We start from the raw sequence: 25,785 nt of genomic DNA, 5'->3' as shown, positions 1-25,785 counted from the left end.
GGGCAGAGTCAGCTACCCTCATAAGCTTTAGATAATGCAGTCATGCGGTTGTTTTAGTGTTATGGAAATCCTGAGTACATGTTTACTCCGTGTAGCAAAAAAGTGTCACTGAGCCATCTTTTCTGCCTTTCTACATAAGTTAAGTTGTTTTTGTTATTTAATTTTACAGATATCATAAACTATGATACTTAAATGGGGTGAGGGGACACGACCTGCTGTGACTGAGGTTCATTCAAAATCGCTACACAGTTGAAGAATTCATATAGTTAGCATATAATGAGACCTACCCCTGCCTTCTGGTACAGTAGGGAGAGTACTTACTTTGAACAATGAACAATAACGTTACTACTGTATTGAACAAATAAAGAATATGTTATTAGCAAACTAAATAAACAAATACACATCTAATACTGTAATCTCTTATATACATTTCTCTTCTGGTTCGTCCTGCTTCCACTTCAAAACCGGTCCCGCCCACACGCAGCCGACATGGCATTTCTCGATTCCTATTCATCCTCTTCCATGTCATGCACTATACTGGCCTGCTGAGCGTAATACATCCAAGAAGTACTCGAGGTGCTGCCACAATGGTAAAGTAGCTTTACCACCTTTGTGGGAGCCACCGGTGTCTTTACAACAGCTTCTTACACAGCAAACATCAGAAGCTAAAAATGATCTGAACACATTCGAGAATACAACTCTTCTCTAGCGTTTGCTTCCATGGGTGCACAGATAACTCAACATCCTGGCCATGGACCATACTATTTTTAAATACACGGGCAAATTTATCACCAAATCTCTCCACTATACGCTAACACTTCTACCTCTCCAGGATACGGACAGTTGTATGTTTTTGACACAGCGCAAGCTACTGAAGTACACTTACAAAATAAAGCAAACTCTGCATGCAGCGAAAATGTACTTCTCCAGCTAGATTCCATACTTGGAACCATCAACCCCTTCGCTAAATCATACAAACACATGCATGAAATCGCTCAGTCCAATCCAAAAGCATCTGTACGAATGGTTTTCAAGGAAAACCCTAGGCAGGATTTACGATGATACAATGCCCCGACATGTCACACCGATGTTGCAGCGATTTTGTCGGAGAAGATGGCAAAACGCCTGCCGAAAGGGACATTTGCATCTATCCCATAGGCAACTCCTGTAAACAGATTTCCACGCTCAATATGAATTGCAATCCTATGGTTTCAACCACTTTTATTCCCTTACGGAGACATTGGCTGGCACAAAAATTTAAAACATCTTCCTGATAAAAGAACCACCAAGCGAATAAGGCTTACTCAATGCCAATTTTATGCGTACAGATTAGCAATGAGGAATACATTTAGTATTTTGCACTCCAGCGGCAAACTATTCCAACAGTACGTCGTAGATGCGTATGTTAAAACAGAGGGCGCACGTCTCAGCTATCTCAGATTACATCAACAAGATGAGCGCGTGGAACTATCAGACGCACTGCAAGCAAACGGTGACAACAACAACGTACATGTAGGCAAAATGATCATATTACCGTCCACATTTCCAGGAAGTCCAAGATACATGCAATAAAACTATCAGGATGCCATGGCCATAGTACGTAAATTTGGAAAGCCTGATTTATTTATCACTTTCACATGTAATCCTGCCTGGCCGAAAATTCTACATGCACACTGCGTCTTTCAAGAAGTATTTATTTCTTCTTGATTTCTGAATTCCTTTCTCACCATTTTCCGTTCCTATTCTTACATCGCCGTATGCTGCAGCAGGCGTCGGCTAGTATTCTTATATTGTAATACTCGGCCATCCAACCCTGCCAACGTCTCACCTGCCCAATCCCATGTCATGAAATTGTTCTCGCTTCAGCACAAATGGCTGCAGGGGTTTCACTGTTTTACCATCAGGAGCAGCTATCAAGAAAATACATACATGAAAAATATACACAGGTTGAAGTAACCACTCTCCAGGTAAAACTCAAATTGTAAACCATTGGTGACAAATAAAGTTCTATCTATCTAGTTCGTAGTTGAAGTCGCACAAAATGTTTCTTAGTTTTAGGGTAGCTGTTCACAAATTCATCAATGCTTCTCAATGGGAGATTTTGAAATTTCATAAATGTGTACACTGCTTCTGTAGTTCTGTATTAAAGATATCCCAATGAAGATTAAATTGCCTTGAAGAATACGCTTGCCAACAAAATTGGTCTTCTGGGAGCCGAGTAGTTTCATGTGGACAGACAGACATGGCTATAGCAGTAGGTACGTTTCACCTTTTAAGTGAACACACCTAAAAATACACATTTAATGTGCACAAGGGCAGATTAAGCACCTCATGTCAAGTAATGATTTAGGCAAAAAGAGCAGACAAGACTCTGTTAATGTTTCCATTGCCATTCCATTGATAACTGTCATGTAATGGCTGAGTTCAAAAAGCACAGCTGCAAAAACACTTCCAATGTGGCCCACTGGAGATGGAAATCACCATCAAAATACCCCGACTAGAATCCCAAAGGGCTGAGACAAATCTTGATAAAAATAAAAGGTTTATTTTCACAAAAGCCTGTGCAGGCACAAGGCTCCGAAGAGCACAAACAGCTGCTTGAAAGGCAAGAGTAAACACCGAAAACAGAGTCCCAATACAGTATCCAAAAAACTGGAGTCAAGATGGAGCACGGGTTCGAAAAATCAGTTACACAGTCCAGAAAACACTAATCCAAAGATGAAGTCGAGAAAGACAGCACAGGTTCGATCTCCAGGAAATCAGTAAACAATAGCAAAAACGCAGATACTCACATGAACTCTCCACTCCAGCATGTTCATTGAACTGTCAGGAACTGTGGGAGGCCTTCCCTTAAATAGGATGAAGGGCCGTTCCTGGTGGTGATTGGCAGGTGGCCCTGCCCCTTGGGGAGCCACTCAAAAAGCACAAGGGACATAACATAGGCCAGTTCCTCTTACCAACCCACACATAAAAAAACAGATGTAACAAATAAAATAAACATGAATGTGAATAAATGGTATAAAATGAAACAAAACAAACAAGGGACACAACTTTTAACACCAGCCAGGGAGAAAATGCTGGCTGAACCACGACAATAACAACAATAACAGCATAATAATAATAGAATTTTAGTTTTCACAACAGCGTGACTGATCCTTTATATGATATATCAATGCAGTAGTCTTTTCTTTGTGAGCAGTAAACTTTAGAATATACAAACGTGTGTAGAGATTTATACAGCACCATCTATTGGTTTGAAGTGGAAGTGCAAAAACAAAAAGGTAAATTCTAACTTTAAAAAACACTCAACTTTGACACAAACTGTAATACCACATAATTTTAATAAAAATATAATTAATTTCCATGGAGTTTTGTGCTGACTTTAACACCTACAGCTGTTACCTTTTTGATCAAATTTTGTTTTAAAGAGAGACAAGGAAATAAAATAAATCCAGCACAAATATATTAACTAGTGTAATAAAACTAAGAGTCTCCGAATTACAATTCAAACCAACATTATCTAAAATAGTAACTGACACTTTAGTAATTCTTAGCAGTTACTAAAGAATAACTTTTCCCTCCAATTCGCATGCTGTCATGTGACCGTTTTTCATAATGGCCAAATATGAGCCTTACCACTACTGCATGAGAGCCATCAATGAGGGCACTCACGGTGTCCAGCTGTTAGAAGGATGACTGACTGCCAGTTATTATTGTTAAAGCTCTTTCTTTTTCTGGACATTGCAGTTTCGCATCAGTTAGTTGTTCTTCTGGGCTAACCCACCTTTAGATGTTTTTTGTTCTTTTTAAAGATTTTTAAGATGGTGAAACAAGAAGAGCTTAATAAATAGTAACAGTGATTATTGAGGAGAGTGGACCCCAAAAAGCTAAGTCAGAAAATTGTGGTCTGTGACCATTTAATGCATGATAACAGTAATAGGACCAAATTCAGGGAACAGACCTACAGAAACGTATTAAATCTTTTTCACCATAAATGTGTTAAAAGTATTAAGCTACTGTTTTGTGTGGTAGGGTCCTACACTAACCCTATTTGCCCCCCTTACACTCTTTACTATGCAGGCCTTACCAGAATAACACAGTAGCAGAACAGGCAGGAGAAAGAGTTACAGATTTATTCATCATGTATTATAGATGCCCAAAATATAAGCAGAGTATAAATGTGAGTGTTGGTAAAATAATACAACCTGATAATAGGCTAGCAGGTGGCTGTTCTGCCTTATTATGTTGATCGGTCTCTGTCTCACCTAGGTCTTTGGTCACTCATGGTTTTTGAATTGGGTTGCAGAAACAGACAGCTTGCCTTGTCTGAATATGGCCTCGGAGAGAGATGGTCTCCTCGGGATGGAAAATGGCAGAGATTGTAGAGATCCCTTCATTTTTTGGGTTTTCAAGGTCTGCTAATGGCCCTTTCATCTCAAGCCACCTGTATTCCCACAGGCTAGCTGACCCGTCTGCTTTTGAGATTTTATCTGTACTAGTTCTACATGTAGTAAGAACAATTGGTTTCTAAAGTATTTTTTCTAAGCACATACGTTTATCACAATACCATTACACTGTCCTCATTACAGCTACACACCATGCTAAACTAAAAACATTCCTTATTTTTTAACAATTAACTTTAATTTTAAATAGTGCCTTTCTACAGGAAAACTAATTGTCAATAAATGATTAACCAATAGGCACTGGTTCTTGTCTTGATTGACAAGTGACAAAACCTTCACAAAAAGAGGCATTCTGAACACAAACAGAGCTGGTATTATACAGTTAGATCCATAAGTATTTGGACAGTGATACAATTTTCATAATTTTGGCTCTGGGCACCACCACAATGGATTTGAAATGAAGCAATCAAGATGGAATTAAAGTGTAGACTTGCAATTTAAAAATAACATTGTAGGAGCCATTTAGAAAAGACGGCCATTTTGATACATGGTCCCCCATTTTCAGGGGCTCAAAAGTATTTGGACAAACTAACATAATTATAAAAATAATCACCATTTTCAATACTTGGTTGAAAATCCTTTACAGTCGATTTTTACCATTACAGTCCTGAAAATGGGAGGACCATGTATAAAAATGGCTATTGTTGCCAAACTCCTCATACAATATTTCTTTTAAATCCTTTTAATTAATAATGGAAGCCTACACTTCAACAATCATGTAATTATTTCTTCGTTTCAAATCCAATGTGGTGGTGTATAGAGCCAAAATTAAGAAAACTGTGTCACTGTCCAAATACTTATGGGCCTAACTGTAAGATCCATTTGGAAAGTCCCATTGTAAAATTAATAGGTTTTAAAAACAAGACCATCCATATTACTAAACGAGAATGGTAAACCGGATATGGACGCAGGGACCTGCCCGTGGACGCAAAAGACATAGTGCACTGGCGCCACACAAAGCCCCCCTCCACTAACAGAAATAAGAAATGAGGCAACGCGCCCATAGAAAAAAAAAAAAAAGGAGTCAGACGCAGGCGCCACACAAAGCCCATAGCACACAAAAAAGAGGAGTCAGACCCACGCCACAGAGTGAAACGGGACAGACTACGGAGTACACACACTAACATAAATGAGAAATGAGGCAACGCACCCATAGCACACAAAAAAGAGGAGTCAGACCCACGCCACAGAGTGAAACGGGACAGACTACGGAGTACACACACTAACATAAATAAGAAATGAGACACAAAGCCCCCCTCCACTAACAGAAATAAGAAATGAGGCAACGCGCCCATAGCACACAAAAAAGAGGAGTCAGACCCACGCCCCCGAGTGAAAAGGGACAGACTATGGAGTCACCCATCAAGCCCGAGATTACCGCTCAAAAACGAAAGAGCAACTGCAAGCAAACACCCGACATCATACAGAAACCCCACAAATATGGACAAAACAACATATTTGAATCACATTATCCCTGCACCAGAGTAAAATGGGACAGACTACGGAGTCCACAAAGGGTCACACATCAACCCCGAGATATTACGGAAAGCGAATTGTGGTACTTAAAATGGCAGATACTACGATAGGAGCATTCACCTACAACGCGCATCTGAAATCAACGTACACACTACACAGCATAATCCACGCACTTCTAAAAAACTGCACGCGGACACCCGACGCCATACATAAACAACAAGAAACCGGACTACACTACATATTGGAATCACATTACAGTGATGCAATATTAACAGGACAACCACAGATAACACAGGCACAACACCTGATGGGTAATAATAAGAAGAAACAAACACTCCGTATTAAACATACGTCATCTGAAAACGTTCAAACTATACGGCATAAGTGAATCTCATTACAGTGATGCACTATTAACCGTACAACCACAGAAAACGCTCCCTATTAACAGTAAGTGCGATCATCCTTATTACTTACCCATATTACTATCGATAAAGAACAGACAAGTCATGAATTCACGATCACGGGTGCAAAACGATACGGCTCGAGTAACGGAACCACAAAGATGAGCCCACATGAAAAAAAACAATAAACGTAGGCGCCTACAATGCGCTTCTGAAACCGCGGAAGAAAAACTGTCTCGGCTCCAAAAATGAAAAGCTCGACTAACACAGGTACAGAAACGAGCCCAAATGGACAGATACAATGAGCGTAGACGGATGCAGCGCGCATCTCAAACTGCGGAAGCGAAGCAGGCACGGGTTCAAAAGGAAAGAGCTCGAGTGACAGACATACAAAAACGGGACCGACGGGAAAAAATCAATGAACGCAGATGTCTACAACGCGCGTCTGAAATGCCGGAAAACAAGCAGGCATGGCTCCAAAAAGAGAGAGCTCGACTGACCGGGATACAAAAACGGGCCCGGCTCCATAAAAACAATGAACACCAGCGACTACAACGTGCTTCTCACACAACACAAGCAAAGCAGTTACAGCTCCAAAACAACATATCCGAAATACTGAACATACAACAACGCGCCTCTCAAACGGCACAGGCAAAAGATAAACGTCAAAGACAATAACGACAAACACTTGCTAAACAATTCCGCCAATTCGCTGACAACGCGTTCTATGATGAGTCCACTATTAATGAAAATTCATTGGAATTAATGAATGTCATTTGCAATCATTGTCATTCACTTAACTTCCCTGAAGAAACAACTGGCAATTCAACTAATGAGTTTACACGTTGTTGTCAAAAGGGTCAAGTTAGACTGCCTCCTTTACATAAATATCCTGAATATCTACGGAATCTTCTAACTAACGATGTACCTGAAAGTAAAAACTTTATGAACTGCATTAGATCCTACAATAGTTCATTTGCTTTTGCATCTACCGGAGTAAATATCAGGCCACCAGCTGGCAATGGCCCATACTGCTTTCGCATATGTGGACAAATATTGCATCGCATTTGAACAGTGCACCCTGAAACAAATCACGAACGCAAATTTGCAGAAACATACATCTTAGATCCAGATGACGCAATCTATCAACGAGTGAACCTTCCTGAAAACAAACAATGCACGGAGCTTATAATGAGAAACGTCACTAAGGTCATAAACAATCACCCTTTAGCTAAGTCTATAAAAATGCTACATGAGGTTGAAAGAGAGGCCAATACAAAAGCAACCTACGGCTGCCCGGCTGGCACGGATTCAAAACGCCGGGGGTAGGCAAGCGAAGCAAGCAGGGGGCGGAGCCCCCTTGTTTTAAAATAAAACCTGCAATAAGTAAATGCAAGGTACATACATTCTTCTGTTTCTTTCAGCTGCTCCCGTTAGGGGTTGCCACAGCGGATCGTCTTCTTCCATATTTGTATTGTCCGTATATTGATTTGGCAAAATTTTACACCGGATGCCCTTCCTGACATAACCCTCCCCATTTATCCGGGCTTGGGGCCGGCACAAAGAGACACACTGGTTTGTGCATCCCCTGTGGCTGGGTTGCAAGGTACTTACATTATTGAGAACAAAATAAAATGCATGTTTATAATAATTAGATGACTTTCATTTAATTATGTGTTTTTCACAATACATCACTGTACATTTTCATGTGATTATTTGTTTCATAATTTCTATGTTAGTCATTTCATTATTACCAAAGGCAGATGTAGAATTATTTAAGACAAGAACACAAGCAAATTATTGCAATAATAATGTCTGGTTTTGACTTTGAAATGAAAATGTGACAGTGATACTTTATTAGTGTTTTGCCTTTGGTTATTAGTCATTATCTTTGAGATACGATCTCCTCTGCCTGCTTCTGATTTATCTTTTAAGTATCCCATTTGTGAGAATAGAATTTTTCTGTCACAAAACATATCATGAAAATTACTAGGACCTTTAATCATTCAATTGATCAGTATACACATATGTCACTTGTTCAAGAAATTCATTCTGTGCTTCATACTCAGTTACCACAGATGACACAACCTGCTGACACTCCTGTCCCCTGGTGACCTGCAGCCTGCTGACATCTTGTACCTTTCAGAGAGGAAGCCATTCCAGGAGCTGTGGTCAGTCCCATTTCCTGTCGTGCCTCCTCTTCAAACACCAACCTGCTAGAAAGTCATTCAGCAGAAACAATATACTGTATAAGGAGATATTTTAACAGTGAAATACTTGAATCTGGATGACACAGTGGTATAGCAGTTAGAATGGGTGCAGTGTAGGTCCAGGAGAAGGGGTCTGAATTCCAGCCACTATGGAGTCTGCTTACTGGAGCAGGATGTCTGACACCGTGTGATTGGTGTTATGAGTGGTCATGAGCAGATCTGTGTGGTCAGACATTTTCCTATTGACCTGTCATGGGGTTTGTGGCAGGATCTCCTCAAAGTATCATTTCACCATCAAACTGCTCCTAGAAGTGACCACATATTGTAGACAATAATGCCCCAGTGTTTTCTCAATTGTATCATTGTCAGGATTGCCTCCATATGTAAATCTGATGGTCTTTAGCTACAAGAGACCAACTGATCTCATCACTGAAGATGAGCAACATTTGAGACAACAGTTCAACAATAGTCAGTAATGACAAACTTGATAATGAATATTATGAAAGAAGGCCTTTAGTCCATCCATTGTACAGGTTGATTGCAGGTTTATAGTGAACATACAGTAGCAAACTGAAAGTATTTCTAGCATTTGCCAGTCAACATAAAACACATCACCATCATCTTTGTCACCATGATCAGGGAGTATTACTAACTTACCTCAAAGCTGCTGTCTTCTTTACTAGAAATAATTACCTTCCCTTGATTTATCAAGAACAGCTGGTCATTCCTTCTGAGTGAAGTCATTTTTGTGTCACAGTGTGTATTTTCAGCTTTGAACATGAATATTATAGTGATGCAAACAATTCAGAAAGAGACCAGAAGCCAGCAGTTCATGAATTGAGTTTTAATGTAATCACAAGTAAGACCGCGATTCGCTAGCGAATCAGAAATCCAAGAATCGCAATCAGTTTCTGTTCCATCCGATATTTGGATGGATGGACATATCATGGAGGGTGGGTGCGTCTGGGGAAATGTCATTTAATTAAATAAGCATATCTGTACTAAAGTGGTTTCGTTTTGTGGAGACATGATTCTGTTGCCGTTGCTGACACCGACTGCTGGCAGAGTGGAGCACAGCAAGTTTAGTTCACAGGTTGTGGCGTTCGTGTGCCAGCCACTGAGTCGGGGAAGCCGCTGGGTTAGAGTCTGTGACCGTTATGTGATCTATATTACTGGCATAGTGGATTGGAGCAAGTGCAGTGTACAGGTTGTGTTGTTTGGGCGCCACCTACTGACTCTGGGAAGCCGCTGCGTCTGATTCTGGGGTGTGCGCCATGGTGCAATAGGCGCCTCGGTGGGAAGCCGCTGCATGATGAAATATCATGGAGGGTATATGCGGTGGTGTGGGCGGTCGCGGGCAGCTGTACAAACTGGCGTGCACGCTTTACCTCAGGTTTAGTTCACAGGTCGTAGGCATGGTAAAGTTTCCATTTAATTGAATAACCCTATTTGAACTAAAGCGGTTCCTTTGTGTGGGCGCCTTCGTTCATTAAGTCTAGTTTACAGGTGGTGTTGTTTGGGCGCCACCCACTGACTCTGGGAATCTGCCGTGTTTTGGGAAGCCGCTGCATTTGACCCTACAGGTTGTGTTGTTTGGGCGCTCACAGGTTGTGTTGTTTGGGCGCCATCTACTGACTCTGGGAAGCCACAGCGTTTGACTCTGGGGCGGGCACCACGGCGCAGTACGCATGCGCCTCGGTGTGTCCGCCATGCATAAATTAACTGTGATTTAGTAAGATAGATATTGTCTGGAACCATCAATGTCTGGATGGAAGCTGAAGCATCCATTCTACCATTTTCAAACCCACTTAACACTAGAATCCCTGAAGCCTATGCACTTGTTTTGTTATATGTGTACCTTTTGTGAAATTGTTTATTTGATATTTAGACTTCAGCCTTCACACATTATACACTTCATGTCAGCTTTTTGTCAATTACTATAACATGAAAAAAGTTTCTGTTTTAGTTATGTTTTCAAACTTTCTTGCATTTCTCGCATTTCCTGTCATCCTACATTTATCCAGATCATTGTAGACACGATACACACATGAAATGCATGTATTCCAAATAACAATACATTATTTACCTTATACAACTCCAGACACCCCACACCCAGATAAACAGACTTGAGCTGGGAGAACTTCAGCTGCATTGGTGGAGGGGATGGGATAGCAGGCTGCTTGCTGCCTGTGCTGATTGACACATTTACAAAATAAAAGACACTAATGATGAGATGCGAAGGAATTTAAGGTGGCCCCGCATTTTTTTCGTAGGCTCCAGGGATTCTAGTGTTAATCTGATCACAGAAAAAATGGCGGGGAATAGTGGCTATTCGCGTACAAGGCTGGACCTGACTGTGAATGGGGCACCAGTTCATCACTTAAATGCATACCCAACCTTACTCATAGGAAGTCACTTTAGAGCATCCAGGCATGAAAAACAGTAAACTCCACAAAAATGCTAACAAATCCACATTTTGAACCCAAGTTCCAGAAACCATGCTATCTAATTTTGAATCAGTTATACTCCAAGTTTATTCATATAAGTGGTGGGAGCAAACAACCAAGTCGTGGAGTTGAATCTTTAATTTTGACAACCTTCTTCTTCTTCTTTCGGCTGCTCCCGTTAGGTGTTGCCACAGCGGATCATCTTTTTCCATATCTTTCTGTCCTCTGCATCTTGCTCTGTTACACCCATCACCTGCATGTCCTCTCTCACCACATCCATAAACCTATCTTGGGGCTTCCTCTTTTCCTCTATCCTTAGCATCCTTCTCCCAATATACCCAGCATCTCTTCTCTGCAAATGTCCAAACCAATGCAATCTCGCCTCTCTGACTTTGTCTGCCAACCATCCAACTTGAGCTGACCCTCTAATGTACTCATTTCTAACCCTATCCATCCTGATCACACCCAATGCAAATCTTAGCATCTTTAACTCTGCTACCTCCAGCTCTGTCTCCTGCTTTCTGGTCATTGCCACTGTCTCCAACCCATATAACATAGCTGATCTCACTACAGTCCTGTAAACCTTCCCTTTCACTCTTGCTGATACCCGTCTGTCACAAATTATTCCTGACACTCTTCTCCACCCAATCCACCCTGCCTGCACTCTCTTTTTCACCTCTCTTCTACAATCCTCATTACTCTGTACTGTTGATCCCAAGTATTTAAACTCATCCACCTTTGCCAACTCTACTCCCTGCATCCTCACCATTCCTCTGACCTCCCTCTCATTTATACATATGTATTCTGTCTTGTTCCTACTGACCTTCATTCCTCCCCTCTTTAGAGCATATCTCCACCTCTCCAGGGTCTCCTCAACCTGCTCCCTACTATCGCTACAGATCACAATGTCATCAGCAAACATCACAGTCCACAGGGACTCCTGTCTAATCTCGTCTGTCAAACTGTCCATCACCATTGCAAATAAGAAAGGACTCAGAGCCGATCCCTGATGTAATCCCACCTCCAACTTGAATGCATCCGTCACTCCTACCGCAGATCTCACCACTGTCACACTTCCCCCGTACATATCCTGTACAACTCTTACATACTTCTCTACCACTCCCGACTTCCTCATACAATACCACAGCCCCTCTCGTAGCACCCTATCATATGCTTTCTCCAGGTCCACTCCTTCTGGCCTTCTTTAAACTTCTCCATCAACATCCTCAGAGCAACCATTGCATCTGTGGTGCTCTTTCTTGGCATGAAACCATACTGCTGCTCACTAATCATCACCTTACTTGTTAACCTAGCTTCCACTACTCTTTCCTACAACTTCATGCTGTGGCTCACCAATTTTATTCCCCTGTAGTTACTGCAGTCCTGCACATCCCCCTTATTCTTAAATATCGGCACCAGTACATTTCTTCTCCACTCCTCAGGCATCCTCTCACTTTTCAAGATTCCATTAAACAATCTGGTTAAAAACTCCACTGCCATCTCTCCTAAACACCTCCATGCTTCCATAGGTATGTCATCTGGATGAACGGCCTTTCCATTTTTCATCCTCTTCATAGCTGTCCTTATTTCCTGCTTGCTAATCAATTTTCACTATCTCCACATCATCTAACCTCTTCTCTCTGTCGTTCTCTTCATTCATCAGCCTCTCAAAGTACTCTTTCCATCTGCTCAACACACTCTCCTCGCTTGTGAGTACTTTTACATCTATATCCTTTATCACCCTAACCTGCTGCACATTTTTCCCAGTTCTGTCCCTCTGTCTAGCCAATCGGTACAGGTCCTTTTTTTCCTTCCTTAGTGTCCAACCTCTCATATAACTCATCATATGCCTTTTCTGTAGCTTTTGCCACCTCTCTCTTCACCTTGCGCCTTATCTCCTTGTACTCTTGCCTACTTTCTGCATCTCTCTGACTATCTCACTTCTTCTTTGCCATCCTCTTCCTCTGTATACTCTCCTGTACTTCCCCATTCCACTACCAAGCTTCCTTTTCCTCCTTCCTCTTTCCAGATGTCACGCCAAGCACCCTTCTTGCTGTCACCCTTACAACATCTGCTGTAGTTTCCCAGCTGTCTGGTAACTCTTCACTGCCACCCAGTGCGTCTCACCTCCTCCCTAAACTCAACTTTGCAGTCTTCCTTTTTTCAACTTCCACCATTTGATCCTTGGCTCTGCCCTCTTCCTCTTCTTGATCTCCAACGTCATCCTACAGACCACCATCCTATGCTGCTTAACTACACTTTTCCCTGCCACAACTTTGCAGTCTTCAATCTCCTTCAGATCAACTCTTCTGCATAGGATGTAATCTACCTGTGTGCATCTAACTCCACTCTTGTATGTAACCCTATGTTCCTCCCTCTTCTTAAAATACGTATTTACCACAGCCATGTCCATCCTTTTGGCAAAATCCACTATCTTCTGACCTTCTTCATTCCTCTTCTTGACACCATACCTACCCATCACCTCCTCGTCTCCACTGTTCCCTTCACCAACATGACCACTGAAATCCGCTCATTCACCATTTTCTGTCCCTTGGGTACACTGTTCATCACTTCATCCAATTCACTCCAGAAATCTTCTTTCTCACCCATTGCACACCCAACTTGCAGTGCATATGCACTAACAACATTCATCATCACACCTCCAATTTCCAGCTTCATAATCATTACTCTGCCTGACACTCTTTTCACCTTCAAAACACTCTTGACGTACTGTTCCTTCAGAATAACCCCTACCCCATTTCTCCTCCCATCCACACCATGATAGAACAATTCGAACCCACCTCCGATCCACCTGGCCTTACTCCCCTTCCATTTAGTCTCTTGCACGCACAATATCAACCTTCCTTCTCTCCATCATATCTGCTAACTCTCTTCCCTTACCAGTCATACTGTCAACATTCAAAGTTCCTACCCTTAGTTCCACTCTTTACTTTCCTCCTCTCCACCTGCCTCCGAACACGTCTCTCCATTCTTCTCTTTCTTCTTCTTCGGCCAACAGTAGCCCAATTTCCGCCAGCACCCTGTTAACAGTACTGGTGGTGGTCATTGTTAACCCGGGGCTCGACCGATCCGGTATGGAAATTTGTATTGTTGTCCGCATATTGATTTGGCAAAATTTTACACTGGATGCCCTTCCTGATGTAACCCTCCCCATTTATCCGGGCTTGGGACTGGCATGAAGAAACACACTGGTTTGTGCATTATTCTTTACTTTTATATAGCACTTTTCTTATTACTCAAAGTGCTCTCCACGCAGGGAGGACCCAGAACACAAATCCATGATCTCCTTACTGTGCCACCTAGGAAGTATTTGAATGAGATACTTAATGTAATATCAAGGGATCAGTGAGACTTACTACATAGATTGGTCTACTTTCACACCTTAAGATTAACACATACACTGACCCAATTCAGCAACTATGTATGAGTGATACCCAATTGCCAGTCACTCAGTAGTATTCTTTATAGAATCCCATCCACATAAGTACATATGAGTGAGGCCCAAAATGCCTGTCACTCCTCAGTACACCACAAAGGGACTCCCGCTCTTCAGCACTAACAACATACTGATGTCCCTGAGACACATGAAGGCTGATATACCTTTTGGTTAAATATCACATACGAACCAACAAACTTGTTTTTCCTATTGAGGTGTGACTTCTCACCGTTGATAAGCCCTGCAGGTCAGAACAAACGGCAATCTCCCCATGCACCAGGTGCCCTAATATTCACTTTATCACTCTAGATATTGTGAGATCTTTGAACTCTTTTGAGACCCTTCCCAATGGTGCTGCACACTGAAATGAGATTGATGCATCTGCTGAGGTTTGCTCAACCCGCATGTTCACAGCACCACCGAGGCAACTGCAAGGTCATAACTTCCCCCATAACACATCTGTCACCTGATGGGTCTAACCCAACCACTGGCCTGGCCCTGTCCCTGCTCATTTGCTGTGGCTGTGTGTATTGAAGTGGTAGCTCCCGTTTGAATAAATACCCTGACTGTTCCTGTTTTGATTGGAATAAAGTTGCGTTTTTTTGACGTTTTTGGACTCAGTGTCTTCTCTCGGGTGCAGGACAGTGACTCTTGTGTCACAATATAAAGACAAAGTTTAGAAATATTAAAGCAACATGTTATTTGTATTATGATACCAACAAAAGAAAGTATAATAGATACATTCTGGATATATATAATCTTAGAAAGATTACTGAAAACCAGCAATGTTGTCCTCTGTGGCTTTTTGATTCAGCAATCGGTATGATGTGTGAGTTATGCTCTTCATCGCCCAGATGAAATTGTCTGTCTCACTCTCTCTCACGCTGTGATGTGTCTCAGTTTCTGACATTTCTTCCTATGATGTACCTTTTTTGGTACCTTGGATGTGCCATATTTATGTTAAAAAATCACACATTTGAATTCTGGAACATGTGACTTTACACCCACATTTCTGGTTGACTGTCCAGTAGATGGAGGATACTGCCCAAAAGCTTTGATCCTATATGTATCTGTACATCTGTATATGTATCTTACTGCATCCTTCTTTTTATCATTAAGTTGTAAACTGACCAACTATTTTAGACCAAAAGCACCATAAATTCTTTGGTTAACAAAACATGCATTAAAGTTATACATTAATGGTACACTACAGAAAGAATGTGCAGATCTAATTGGGCCATAAATTATTAGACCACAACAGAGGATGATTCGAATGTATATCGTTCATGTACATATTTAAGTTAAATTGCCTTAAAGGTCCTGTAAATCCCTTTGTAAATTAGTTAATTTATATCACTATGGTTCATTTGAGCAAAATTAAAAAACATAATATAAGCAGTTTGTAGTTTCAAAAAATGACGATTTTATTCTCCAGGACTCTAAGCTATTAGCTAACCAAAAGAGCTTGTAGCTGCATTTTTTCCAGTTCCCCAAAATCGAGTAGCTACTGAGTTGGTAAGGTAGGATCCAGCAAGAGTCAAATGTGTAACAAAAGAAATTTCTCAGTCCAATAAAATTTAAAAAAAGGAACAAATCACAAAATTACAGAAGTTATTACACAAGCAGAACAAAAGGCAAAAAGAGGAAAAAGGTTTCTTCTACAATTTACCTTTTTCGTATTAAACTTCAGTTACTTTAAATACTTAAAAGTTGTGTTATTTTTCAATGGCAAACTTATGTGGGCTTCACTTACTACATTCAGTATGTTTTGTTTAATACATATAGTATGTTACGGTTTGAAACTGTTTGCCCTCCATGACTTAGCAACTGCAAGGCAGATCGTAAACAAGGACTAGCCTGTAGTCAGAGGGACAAGAAATAATTACTTGTTATTAATTATGAAACGTGGCTAACTACCACCATCCCAGATGCTAACGTGGAGCTACCCGGGTTTAGCACAGTTAGAGTGGACAGAGACGCAAGTACCTGCGGGAAGCACAAAGGAGGAGGACTTGCACTCTATGTTAATACAAGATGGTGCAACTCTGGACATGTTAACGTTAAAATCTCCACTTCCTGCAGGGACATTGAACTGTTGGCCGTAAGTTTGCGTCCCTATTACTTGCCCAGAGAGTTTGGACACGTCATTGTTGTTACTGTTTACATCCCTCCTCGGGTGGACGTGGAGATAACGAGTGACATCATCCATTCTGCTGTTGCTAAGTTACAAACGCAGTACCCTGAGGCGCTTGTGCTAATCACTGGAGATTTTAACCATGTGACGCTGGACAAAACATTACCTGCCTTCACCCAGTATGTGGACTGTAACACCCGGGGAAATAGGACTATTGACCTACTGTATGCAAACATTAAAGACGCATACAGCACCACCCCACTGCCTGCGCTTGGGAAAGCAGATCATAACTGGTTCTGCTTCAGCCTCACTACAAACCAAGAGTGAGGGTCCTACCTACAACCACACGCTCATTCAGGAAGTGGTCCCCTGAGGCAGAGCAGGCTTTGACAGACTGCTTTGGAACTACAGACTGGGATATCCTGCAGAGATCATATAGTGAGAACATTGAGGAGGTTGTTGACTGCACTACTGACTACATCAACTTCTGTATGGACATTGCAGTTCCAGTAAGAACAGTACGCTGCTATGCTAACAACAAGCCATGGATTACAAGTGACATCAAGGGCCTTTTGAACCAGAAGAAAAGGGCTTTTAAAGGCAGTGATCAGCATGAGCTCAAGCACGTGCAGAAGGAACTCACAGAGTCCAGCTCAGGGCAGTGAAGGAGCAGTACAGGAGAAAGCTGGAGCAGAAGTTGCAGAATAACAGCATGAAGGAAGTGTGGGATGAAGATGGAGCGCCACAGGGGACTGTACTTTCTCCAGTCCTGTTCAGCCTATATACATCGGACTTCCAATACAATTCGGAGTCCTGCCACGTGCAAAAGTTTGCTGACGACACTGCTATCGTGGGCTGCATCAGGAGTGGGCAGCAGGAGTAGTATAGGAACCTCATCAAAGACTTTGTTAAATGGTGTGACTCAAACCACCTACACTTGAACACCAGCAAAACCAACGAGCTGGTGGTGGATTTTAGGAGGCCCAGGCCCCTCCTGGACCCTGTGATCATCAGAGGTGACTGTGTGCAGAGGGTACAGACCTATAAATACCTGGGAGTGCAGCTGTATGATAAATTGGACTGGACTGCCAATAATGATGCTCTGTGCAAGAGAGGACAGAGCCGGCTATACTTCCATGGAAGACTGGCGTCCTTCAACATTTGCAATAAGATGCTGCAAATGTTCCATCAGACGGTTGTGGTGAGTGCCCTCTTCTACGCGGTGGTGTGCTGGGGAGGCAGCATTAAGAAGAAGGACGCCTCACACCTGGACAAACTGGTGAGGAAAGCAGGCTCTATTGTAGGCATGGAGCTGGACAGTTTGACCTCCGTGGCAGAGCGACGGGCGCTCAGCAGGCTCCTATCAATTATGGAGAATCCACGGCATCCACTAAACAGTGCCATCTCCAAAGGAGCAGCTTCAGCGACAGACTGCTGTCACTGTCCTGCTCCACTGACAGACTGAGGAGATCGTTCCTCCCCCAAACTATGCGACTCTTCAATTCCACCCGGGGGGGGGGGGGGGAAAAATTAACATTATTCAAAGTTATTGTCTGTTTTTACCTGCATTTTTATTACTCTTTAATTTAATATTGTTTTTTGTATCAGTATGCTGCTGTATGTGAATGTCCCCTTGGGATTAATAAAGCTATCTATCTATCTATCTATCTATCTATCTATCTATCTATCTGTCTATCTGTCTTAATGTTTGCTTCACCCAGATAGCCCGCACCGCATTTTATTCAGGTTCAATTATAATAGCCAGTTTTCAAACTAAGTGTTATACATAGCCATATGTAGGAAATATATAGGAAATATACAGGGGCAATAAGCTAAAACTTGCTGGGGGCATTAGAGTGTGCACAGGCCTTTTGTCGTCTCTTGCCTGTTTCTCATGAAACTGAGCCCATCTTTTGAGAAGTGTAGTGTATGTGCATCATTTACCCATGACATCATAGAGAAGACCAGACAGGCATGACAGACCTGTTCTGTGGTCTCAGCAGATACCTCATGTTAGCCATGCTTGGGGGTTCAGTATGTCATGGGCATGATGTTGCTTTAACTTTCTTTGAGGTCATGCAACAGGCCTGTCTTCAGAAGGTCTCCTGCTGTCGCTTGCCTACAGTGGAATACACCTTCCTAAATGTACTGTAGATGCAGAGTATATATATATATTTTGAATTTATCCTTTATACTGTGCATGTCTTTACTGTTAAATAATACAACATTCTCAAACCTGCTTAATCTAGTTCAGTGTTGAGGAGGGCTAGAGCTTATCTCAACGACATTTTCTGCAAGGTAGGAACCAGACCTGAATAGGGCACCAGTCCATCTCATACATACCCACACTGGGCTGATTAAGAATCACTAATTAACCTAACATGCACATACATCACTGGCAGGAAAAACAGAGTACCCAGAAACCACACATGCAGACATGGAGATAAAGTGTGAACTGTACACAGATGGCACAAGATTTGAACTCAGGATGCTGGATCGGTGAGGTGGCAGCTCTAAGCACAGCACCGACATGCCACCCTTGTTGTAAATATAAAAATGGAAAAGCGATTTTCACCCTGTGAACAAAGTTGTCATTATAGTTAACAGATTATCCAGTGCAAAACTCCACATACTTAGGCAGTCTTAAGAAATAATTACAAGATCTTTATTAAAACTAAATGATAATCTAAATTTTTAGAATTATGTTCTTATTTTAACTGCACACAATCAAACTGTAGTAAAATATACTATTTACAATCCAAGGTTAAAATTATCTATAGGGGGTCTCAGCTTTCAGAAGAGTACACAGGGGACTAATGACAGGTGACAAACACAACTGGAGGAGAAGAAAAGAATAAGTGCAATCCTGCTGAATGAGCCATGTCTGTTACAGTCTGTCCAGTAACAGTATCCCCGAAATGTATAGTAATAACCACCCAGAAAATGTCCAAAGAGCTTTTCCAAATCAAGCTGACGCTGCACCTGCACCCCCAATAATCTACCCACAATCCTCTCTGTAAAGTTAAGCCATTCTGAAGCGCCAAACAATCCCCTTGTTTTAAAAGGTTTTACAGGAATGTTGTCCAAGTTGGATGGCGACGAAGAACTCCGTCATTAAATCATGGCGAGACCTCGATAGTGAGCCTAGCACATCTACAGCCTACAACCTCCACATCTATAAAGATTTGATATCATGTAATGTTCACTTTTGCAATGGGAGCTGTTCACACTGCTGAAGCACACAAGGAAGTGAAAAGGCACTCTGGACGATACACCGGGGTCTCACATCACAGGAGTCTTGACACACCTGTCTGAAGATGTGAAAGAGCATCTCCAGATGTCACTGCAGAGTATCTTCATTTTCTCCTTTTAGCAACAGGTTGCGGTCTACCTGGAGGATAAATTCTCTTGGATGCCAACAATCTAACCAGAAAAGCAGGAGCTGTGATGATAGCACTGGACTGCTGATGATGGCTCCATCTTGACTTGAATGGATGTAGCGGGTGTTTGTCCTTTACACATTAGGATCAAGAATTGAATACCAGAGTTTCATTCTGATCTGGAGTGTCCCAATTGGATTCATTTATCTTTGGCTTGTCTGGTTCTCCTATTGATTGACTGCCATAGCCACTGTCTACTGTCATATCTGAGAAAGGATGAAGAAGAAGAAGAAGAATGTACAGGTCACTCACAATGAAGCTCATTAGAACTACACAAAGTGAAGCTTGGAAAAATAAAGAGATTTGCTTCTTTTGGCTTTTCAAATGTCTTTTGTTTGCTACAGATAATCTGACTTTGGGAGTAAAAGTCCTCACATGAAGTTGTGCAATTTGTGTAACTAAAGAAATAATGCATAAAAACATCTGAATGACAAGAAACATTTCATTCTAGTGTACTGTAAATTTTTAGCTTGTACACACCAAGTGTTTCTAAGAAAATATTGAGTCAAGACATAAAGTCTCCTGGGTGCTATTCTGAACTATATTGCTAGGCAACTAGATTTTTATTTTAATAATTCAGACACAAGAGAGAAATCACAGGTTGTTAAATTACAAAGATGTATTTATGAAGAAAAAGCTCCTCGGAAACACATTTTTGGCCTACATACAATATACTTGATAACTAGTAACAAGCTCAAAATAAGATTGGGCTAACAAAGAAGTAATGATGAAATGAAGAAATAATGAAATAAGCAGACATAATTATTGGCAAAATCGAACAGAAATAAACAAGACTATGACAGACATCAAGGGCTCAAAAAATCAGACTGAGAGAAACAGAGGTTGGGTTAATAGCAGTGAGAATAGCCCACTACATCAGAAACTCCAATAAAAGACACAAAGAAAGAAACTGATCAGCTAGTGAGTAAGTTGCAGAAAGCCTGGAAATGAGCTCCAGAAAACCGAGACACAAAGTGAATGGAGGATATACTGTGTAACTAGAACAAGTGTAAGAAATTAACTATACAACTGAGCAGGTCAGGCAAAAATATGATCTACTGTAATTACTGGAAGTATAGAAAATAACGTTAAGGGGGTGTGGTGTCAGTGCGGAGCCATGCAGTAGAGTGAGGGCTGAGGAGAGAGCTCAGCTGACGTCACCAGGAAGTGCTCCGCCTACAGCCTGTCCTTGTTCCTAGAGATATGGGAGTTAATCTTGTAGCCCATGCTGACAAAGAGGTTGATTCTGAAGGCCTTTACAGACCAGTGGTTGCAGGTTCCTGGCTAGCCGCCGTCAGTTACCACAGTGTAAATCTGCAAACTGAGAAGGCTTGAGGTGTGTGTGTGTGTATAATCCCATGACATAGCAGGGGGAAATAATCAATACTCAATATGTGTGTTCAGTGCTGGGAATACAAGCAACAATGTTAGAGGAAATAATCAATACTTAATACATGTGTTCCTGTCATAAACTAAGGGATGCAAAGAGGGGTGATGTTTTTAACATCATCAGAGGCAACCTTTCCCATGGAGAAGGACATTCCTGCTCATTTTTGTTCACTTCACTTTTTTATTGTCTATATTGTTGAATGTAGTATCAATGCTTTAGTAATATAAAACACCTTGCCACATCACAATATATTGTGGATAGATAGATAGATAGATAGATAGATAGATAGATAGATAGATAGATAGATAGATAGATAGATAGATAGATAGATAGATAGATAGATAGTGGGCCTTACCTGTGCTGGACTGCGTATTTTTCTGTTCTGCTTGTCTCAGTAACCTGGCTCCTTCGTTGAGGCCTAAAGATTCTAGGGCCACCACCAGCACTTCAACCTGACCACCTGCAAACTACCAAAAAGTACAGGATCATAACATCCATTAAATGTTTAAATGATTCACTACATTCTAAATAAAGGATCTTTGCACAAAGCATGAGAAACTCTTGGGCATGATGAGTAAAATAAATCATAAGTACTCAAATGATAAGAACTGGAATGCGCAAACGATGACTAAGAAATGGGTCAGACTGGTACTTTCCTGCTGTTTTTTGTCAAATATATCTAGTATGCAATTCATAACACCATTAGGAGGACCTTTTCATGGCTCATTATGAAGAGTATGCATTTTCAGAGATCAGTTACACATTTTCACTCACAGATGAGTGTGTTTTTGAACAGTTATTGGCTACCAATAGCCAACCTTATGGACCTCTGTCAGCACCTACATGTGACTCTTGAGAGCTCTACTATACACAGTAGTGCTATTTCAGAGGGGGTGCAAGTTCTTGGTGTTCTAGGGCTCCTTACAATAGAGGCCTTTCAAAGATGAACTGTAGACATATCAGTTCACAGTCAATTGAATCTTGCCTGATTTGGGTCACCTTCTTTATTAACCACCTTCCAAGAAAAACATTTTGATTTACTTGCAGCCTCAGTGATCATGGTACCACATTACACATTCTGCTTAGCCTCTATCTGCATCATCAAAGCCACTATCTCATTCGGACAGAATATTTTCTTTCTTGCACTGAACTGTGTGTTCACTTATAATTTTTCACAGAATTAATCAAGGCTAATTTCCTGCAGTTCATACGGCTTTATATTCTACCATATCAGGAGACCAAGGGGCATTCTATGATTATTGATGATTTGCTCCTTCAGATGCAAACAAATTATAAACATTATTTATGATTTAAAAACAAGCTACAAGTGAGACTGATTCAGGAGAAAAGAATGAAGATGTTTTATAACTTGCTCACTGGAACTTTTAAGAAAGAATTGTATATTTAGAAAACTGAAGACAGTACTCTTGACCAATGAATGAGGGGGAGTGGCAGATCTTCAAGTCAAAAGCAGAGTATTGTGAGAATGACATCTTTCCTATTTACTATGAACGCTGCCTTTCTAGGAAGTAATTGTTAATAATACTTTAGCAAAAATGAACATATTTTTCACATTTTGACCATACAAACGGATATCGGATATACGGATAATGCAACACGAGTTACATAAGAATTTTTATTCATTTTTTCCATGGATATTTTCACATTGTTTGCCACTGCCCACTGGTCACTGCCAGGTGCCATTAAGTTTGAATATTCAAGATGTACGTTCTCCACAAAAATATGAAATTAAAAATAGTTTTCGGCCACCACTACAAACTATATGGGGTAAGTAACACTTAAAAATATATGTATATTTTTGGGTGAAGCATTCCTTTAAAGACTGTAGGACATAAAGGAGATGTCCATGTTATTTTTTTATGCTTTATCACATATGCAAATTGACAGATATACATTACCAAACTATTATCCACTTAAAGACTTAGGGCCCTCCTAAGTGTATAAGGTACTGAAAATATTTATGGTTAATTACTAGACCAGTAAATGTTTCCTAAACATTTCAAAGTGTCAGGGTGTGTGCATTTGGTATGAAAACATACTGGATGTAGTCAATCTTACTAATGGAAAGTGTTTTTGCGTATCCACAGAAATAAAAATTTTCTGTTTTTTTAGGCGAACCAGTTTCATTCAGGGAGTTCTGTGATCCATATCTTACACACATGTTTATTACACATGGCTGGGTGTTGTGGTATTAAGGCAAACTAATACCTGGTATCTCCTTTTATTCACTCTGCCAGTACTATCAAAAAACATGAAAGACCAACACAATTATTTCAAACCTACCTGGAAGCCTTCCAGCAGGCTCTTACAGGGAGTCGGGCATTCTTTATAGAGGTCTGCTAATGTAAGCATACCTAACTTCTCTGCCAGCTGCTTCAAGGAAACGTTGTCTTTGGTGAGGATCCTACAGAGTTCAGACAATGTCTGACTATCAAGTGCAGTATGTTTGCCTGCAGTGGAAATTAGCACGAAATTAGAGAACTCCATGCAATAAATGCAGTGATTAGAAGCAAATGGAACAAATTATTTATCAGTTACTGAAAATTTGGAGGAATGACCAGTTCTTAAATCAACTGAGCTGTGTGCTTTTTACCTGTCTCTGAATGCTCCGTTTGTTTCAACCGTGGCATAGGCTGAGTTTTCGTTCCTGCCAGAATGTCACGGACCTTCCAAAAAGAACAAGATGTCAATATGTGCCATATCTATAGGAGTCAACTTAATGATTTGAAATGTAACATACCTTCTTGGTTTTGGCAAGATCATAAGGGGTGTGCCCTCTGAAAGGTCTTTTGCGAGGGTTTGAACTAGCTTTGTTGTTTTGTCTCTCAGAGATCTGCATTTCATCTATTCTATCCTCTAATTCTTTCTGCTTTGTCTCAAGCATATTTTCCCTTGACATGTGTGCTTCCTCCTCATCCTCATCCGAGGATGAAGATAATGAGATTGGCTCATCGTTTTCTAAGTGCTTTTCAGCTCCTAGACAGACACAAAAACAAGAATAAATCTGTGCACCTCCTCTCACATGACTTGGCACATTGTACCACAGCAGTGGAGTATAAAACCAGTGCCATGCTCTAGCATGATAAAGAGCTCGACCTTCCCACTTACCTGCAGCAATAAGCATTGAACAGAAAGTTGGTGAGCCTAGACTGGCTGCCAGATGAAGGGGTGTATTTCCTCCAAAATTACAAATGTTTACATCAGCTTTGAACTGCATGGAACACAAAATAAAAGTCCGAATACATTCTTTGCCAGCAATAGTTCTTGAAGGCACACTGAAATGCATTATTCAAGACACATCCCAAAAATACACAAGTGCTGGGCATCATACCTCTGTAGCAAGTGAACAAGCCGCACTGAGCAAGTTCTTTTGCACAGCAAGGTGCAGTGCAGTGCAGCCACTCTTACGTTCCATGGCATCCACATTAGCTCCATATTCCAACAGTAGCCGCAGACATTTCTCACCACCTTTTCGGACTGCCAGATGAATGGGGTAAAGTCCTAAGAGCACCAACAGTCAAAGTGTCAGATTCAATCACCTGGGTCAAATTTCTCTAAATATCCCAAGCTAGGATAAATATCAAGAGAAACTCACCATTGTAGTCTGGGGTGTTCAAAAGGTTTAAGTTCTGATGCTTTAGATGAGTCAGTAGTATGGAAAGCATTTGCTCGTCACCCATAGGTGCTGCCAGGTGGAGCACTGAGTTACCAAAGCGATCTAGAAGAGTGGGATCAGCCCCTGCCTTCAAGAGGAATTCAACCACCTTGTGCTGCCTTGTGATCACAGCAAGATGCAGGGGAGTCTGTACAAGATAAGGACACATACATTGAAGGAAACAAAGAGGCTTTGGAATAAATCTAAAACAGGAACAGTTGGAAAAAGTACCTGGAGAAGGTTATTAGTGAAGTTCAAAATGCGTTGGCCAGGAATGCTCACAATGACCTGGACCAATTGCTCTATTACACTGACTTGCTGATGAATGATCGCTAAATGCAGTGGGCTGCAGAACACAAGCACAAAACGTTATGTGTAAAATGAATTGGCATGGTAGGGAGCAGCTCACCACAGACCATTTTATACTAAGCTCACCTATCTCCATTTTCATCTTGTACTGCACATAGCTGCCTCTGCACTGCTAGAAGCATTCGGGCATCTCCAGTCGTGGCGTAGTCTAGCAGAGCACGGCCGGTCTGTCTGGCCACATGCATGGCCCTGGCACTGAACTGTGAGGCTGTAAGATAATGAAAACTCATTATTGTGGAGTTCTTCTACATTTTTTCTTTATTTTATAGTGCCCTTCACAGCTGCAGCCAATGTCCATTTCATGGACTAGACAAGACTACTT

The 25,785-nt window shown here is 41.2% G+C and overlaps 2 protein-coding genes across 4 annotated transcripts in view; both read right to left on the bottom strand.

Annotated features, from left to right (window-relative positions):
- The window catches only part of sncga (synuclein, gamma a), a 405,959-nt gene that overhangs the window by 58,237 nt on the left and 321,937 nt on the right, over positions 1 to 25,785 (bottom strand). The window lies entirely within an intron of this gene.
- nfkb2 (nuclear factor of kappa light polypeptide gene enhancer in B-cells 2 (p49/p100)) overlaps positions 19,232 to 25,785 on the bottom strand; it is a 61,393-nt gene continuing 54,839 nt past the window's right edge. For all 3 annotated transcript variants that reach the window (XM_028795183.2, XM_028795184.2, XM_028795182.2), the window contains 10 exons: positions 25,530 to 25,671; positions 25,326 to 25,440; positions 25,035 to 25,242; positions 24,771 to 24,940; positions 24,548 to 24,650; positions 24,180 to 24,415; positions 24,033 to 24,105; positions 23,723 to 23,889; positions 21,774 to 21,885; positions 19,232 to 20,234 (listed from right to left, as the gene is read on the bottom strand). In XM_028795183.2, coding sequence (XP_028651016.1) covers positions 20,116 to 20,234; positions 21,774 to 21,885; positions 23,723 to 23,889; positions 24,033 to 24,105; positions 24,180 to 24,415; positions 24,548 to 24,650; positions 24,771 to 24,940; positions 25,035 to 25,242; positions 25,326 to 25,440; positions 25,530 to 25,671 — 1,445 coding nt within the window. In that variant the 3' untranslated portion in view covers positions 19,232 to 20,115. The remainder of the gene's footprint in view (positions 20,235 to 21,773; positions 21,886 to 23,722; positions 23,890 to 24,032; positions 24,106 to 24,179; positions 24,416 to 24,547; positions 24,651 to 24,770; positions 24,941 to 25,034; positions 25,243 to 25,325; positions 25,441 to 25,529; positions 25,672 to 25,785) is intronic.

The sequence above is a fragment of the Erpetoichthys calabaricus genome, chromosome 2 (assembly GCF_900747795.2).
Source record: "Erpetoichthys calabaricus chromosome 2, fErpCal1.3, whole genome shotgun sequence".
NCBI classification, from domain to species: Eukaryota; Metazoa; Chordata; class Cladistia; order Polypteriformes; family Polypteridae; genus Erpetoichthys; species Erpetoichthys calabaricus.
This window is presented reverse-complemented; position numbering and strand designations above follow the sequence as displayed.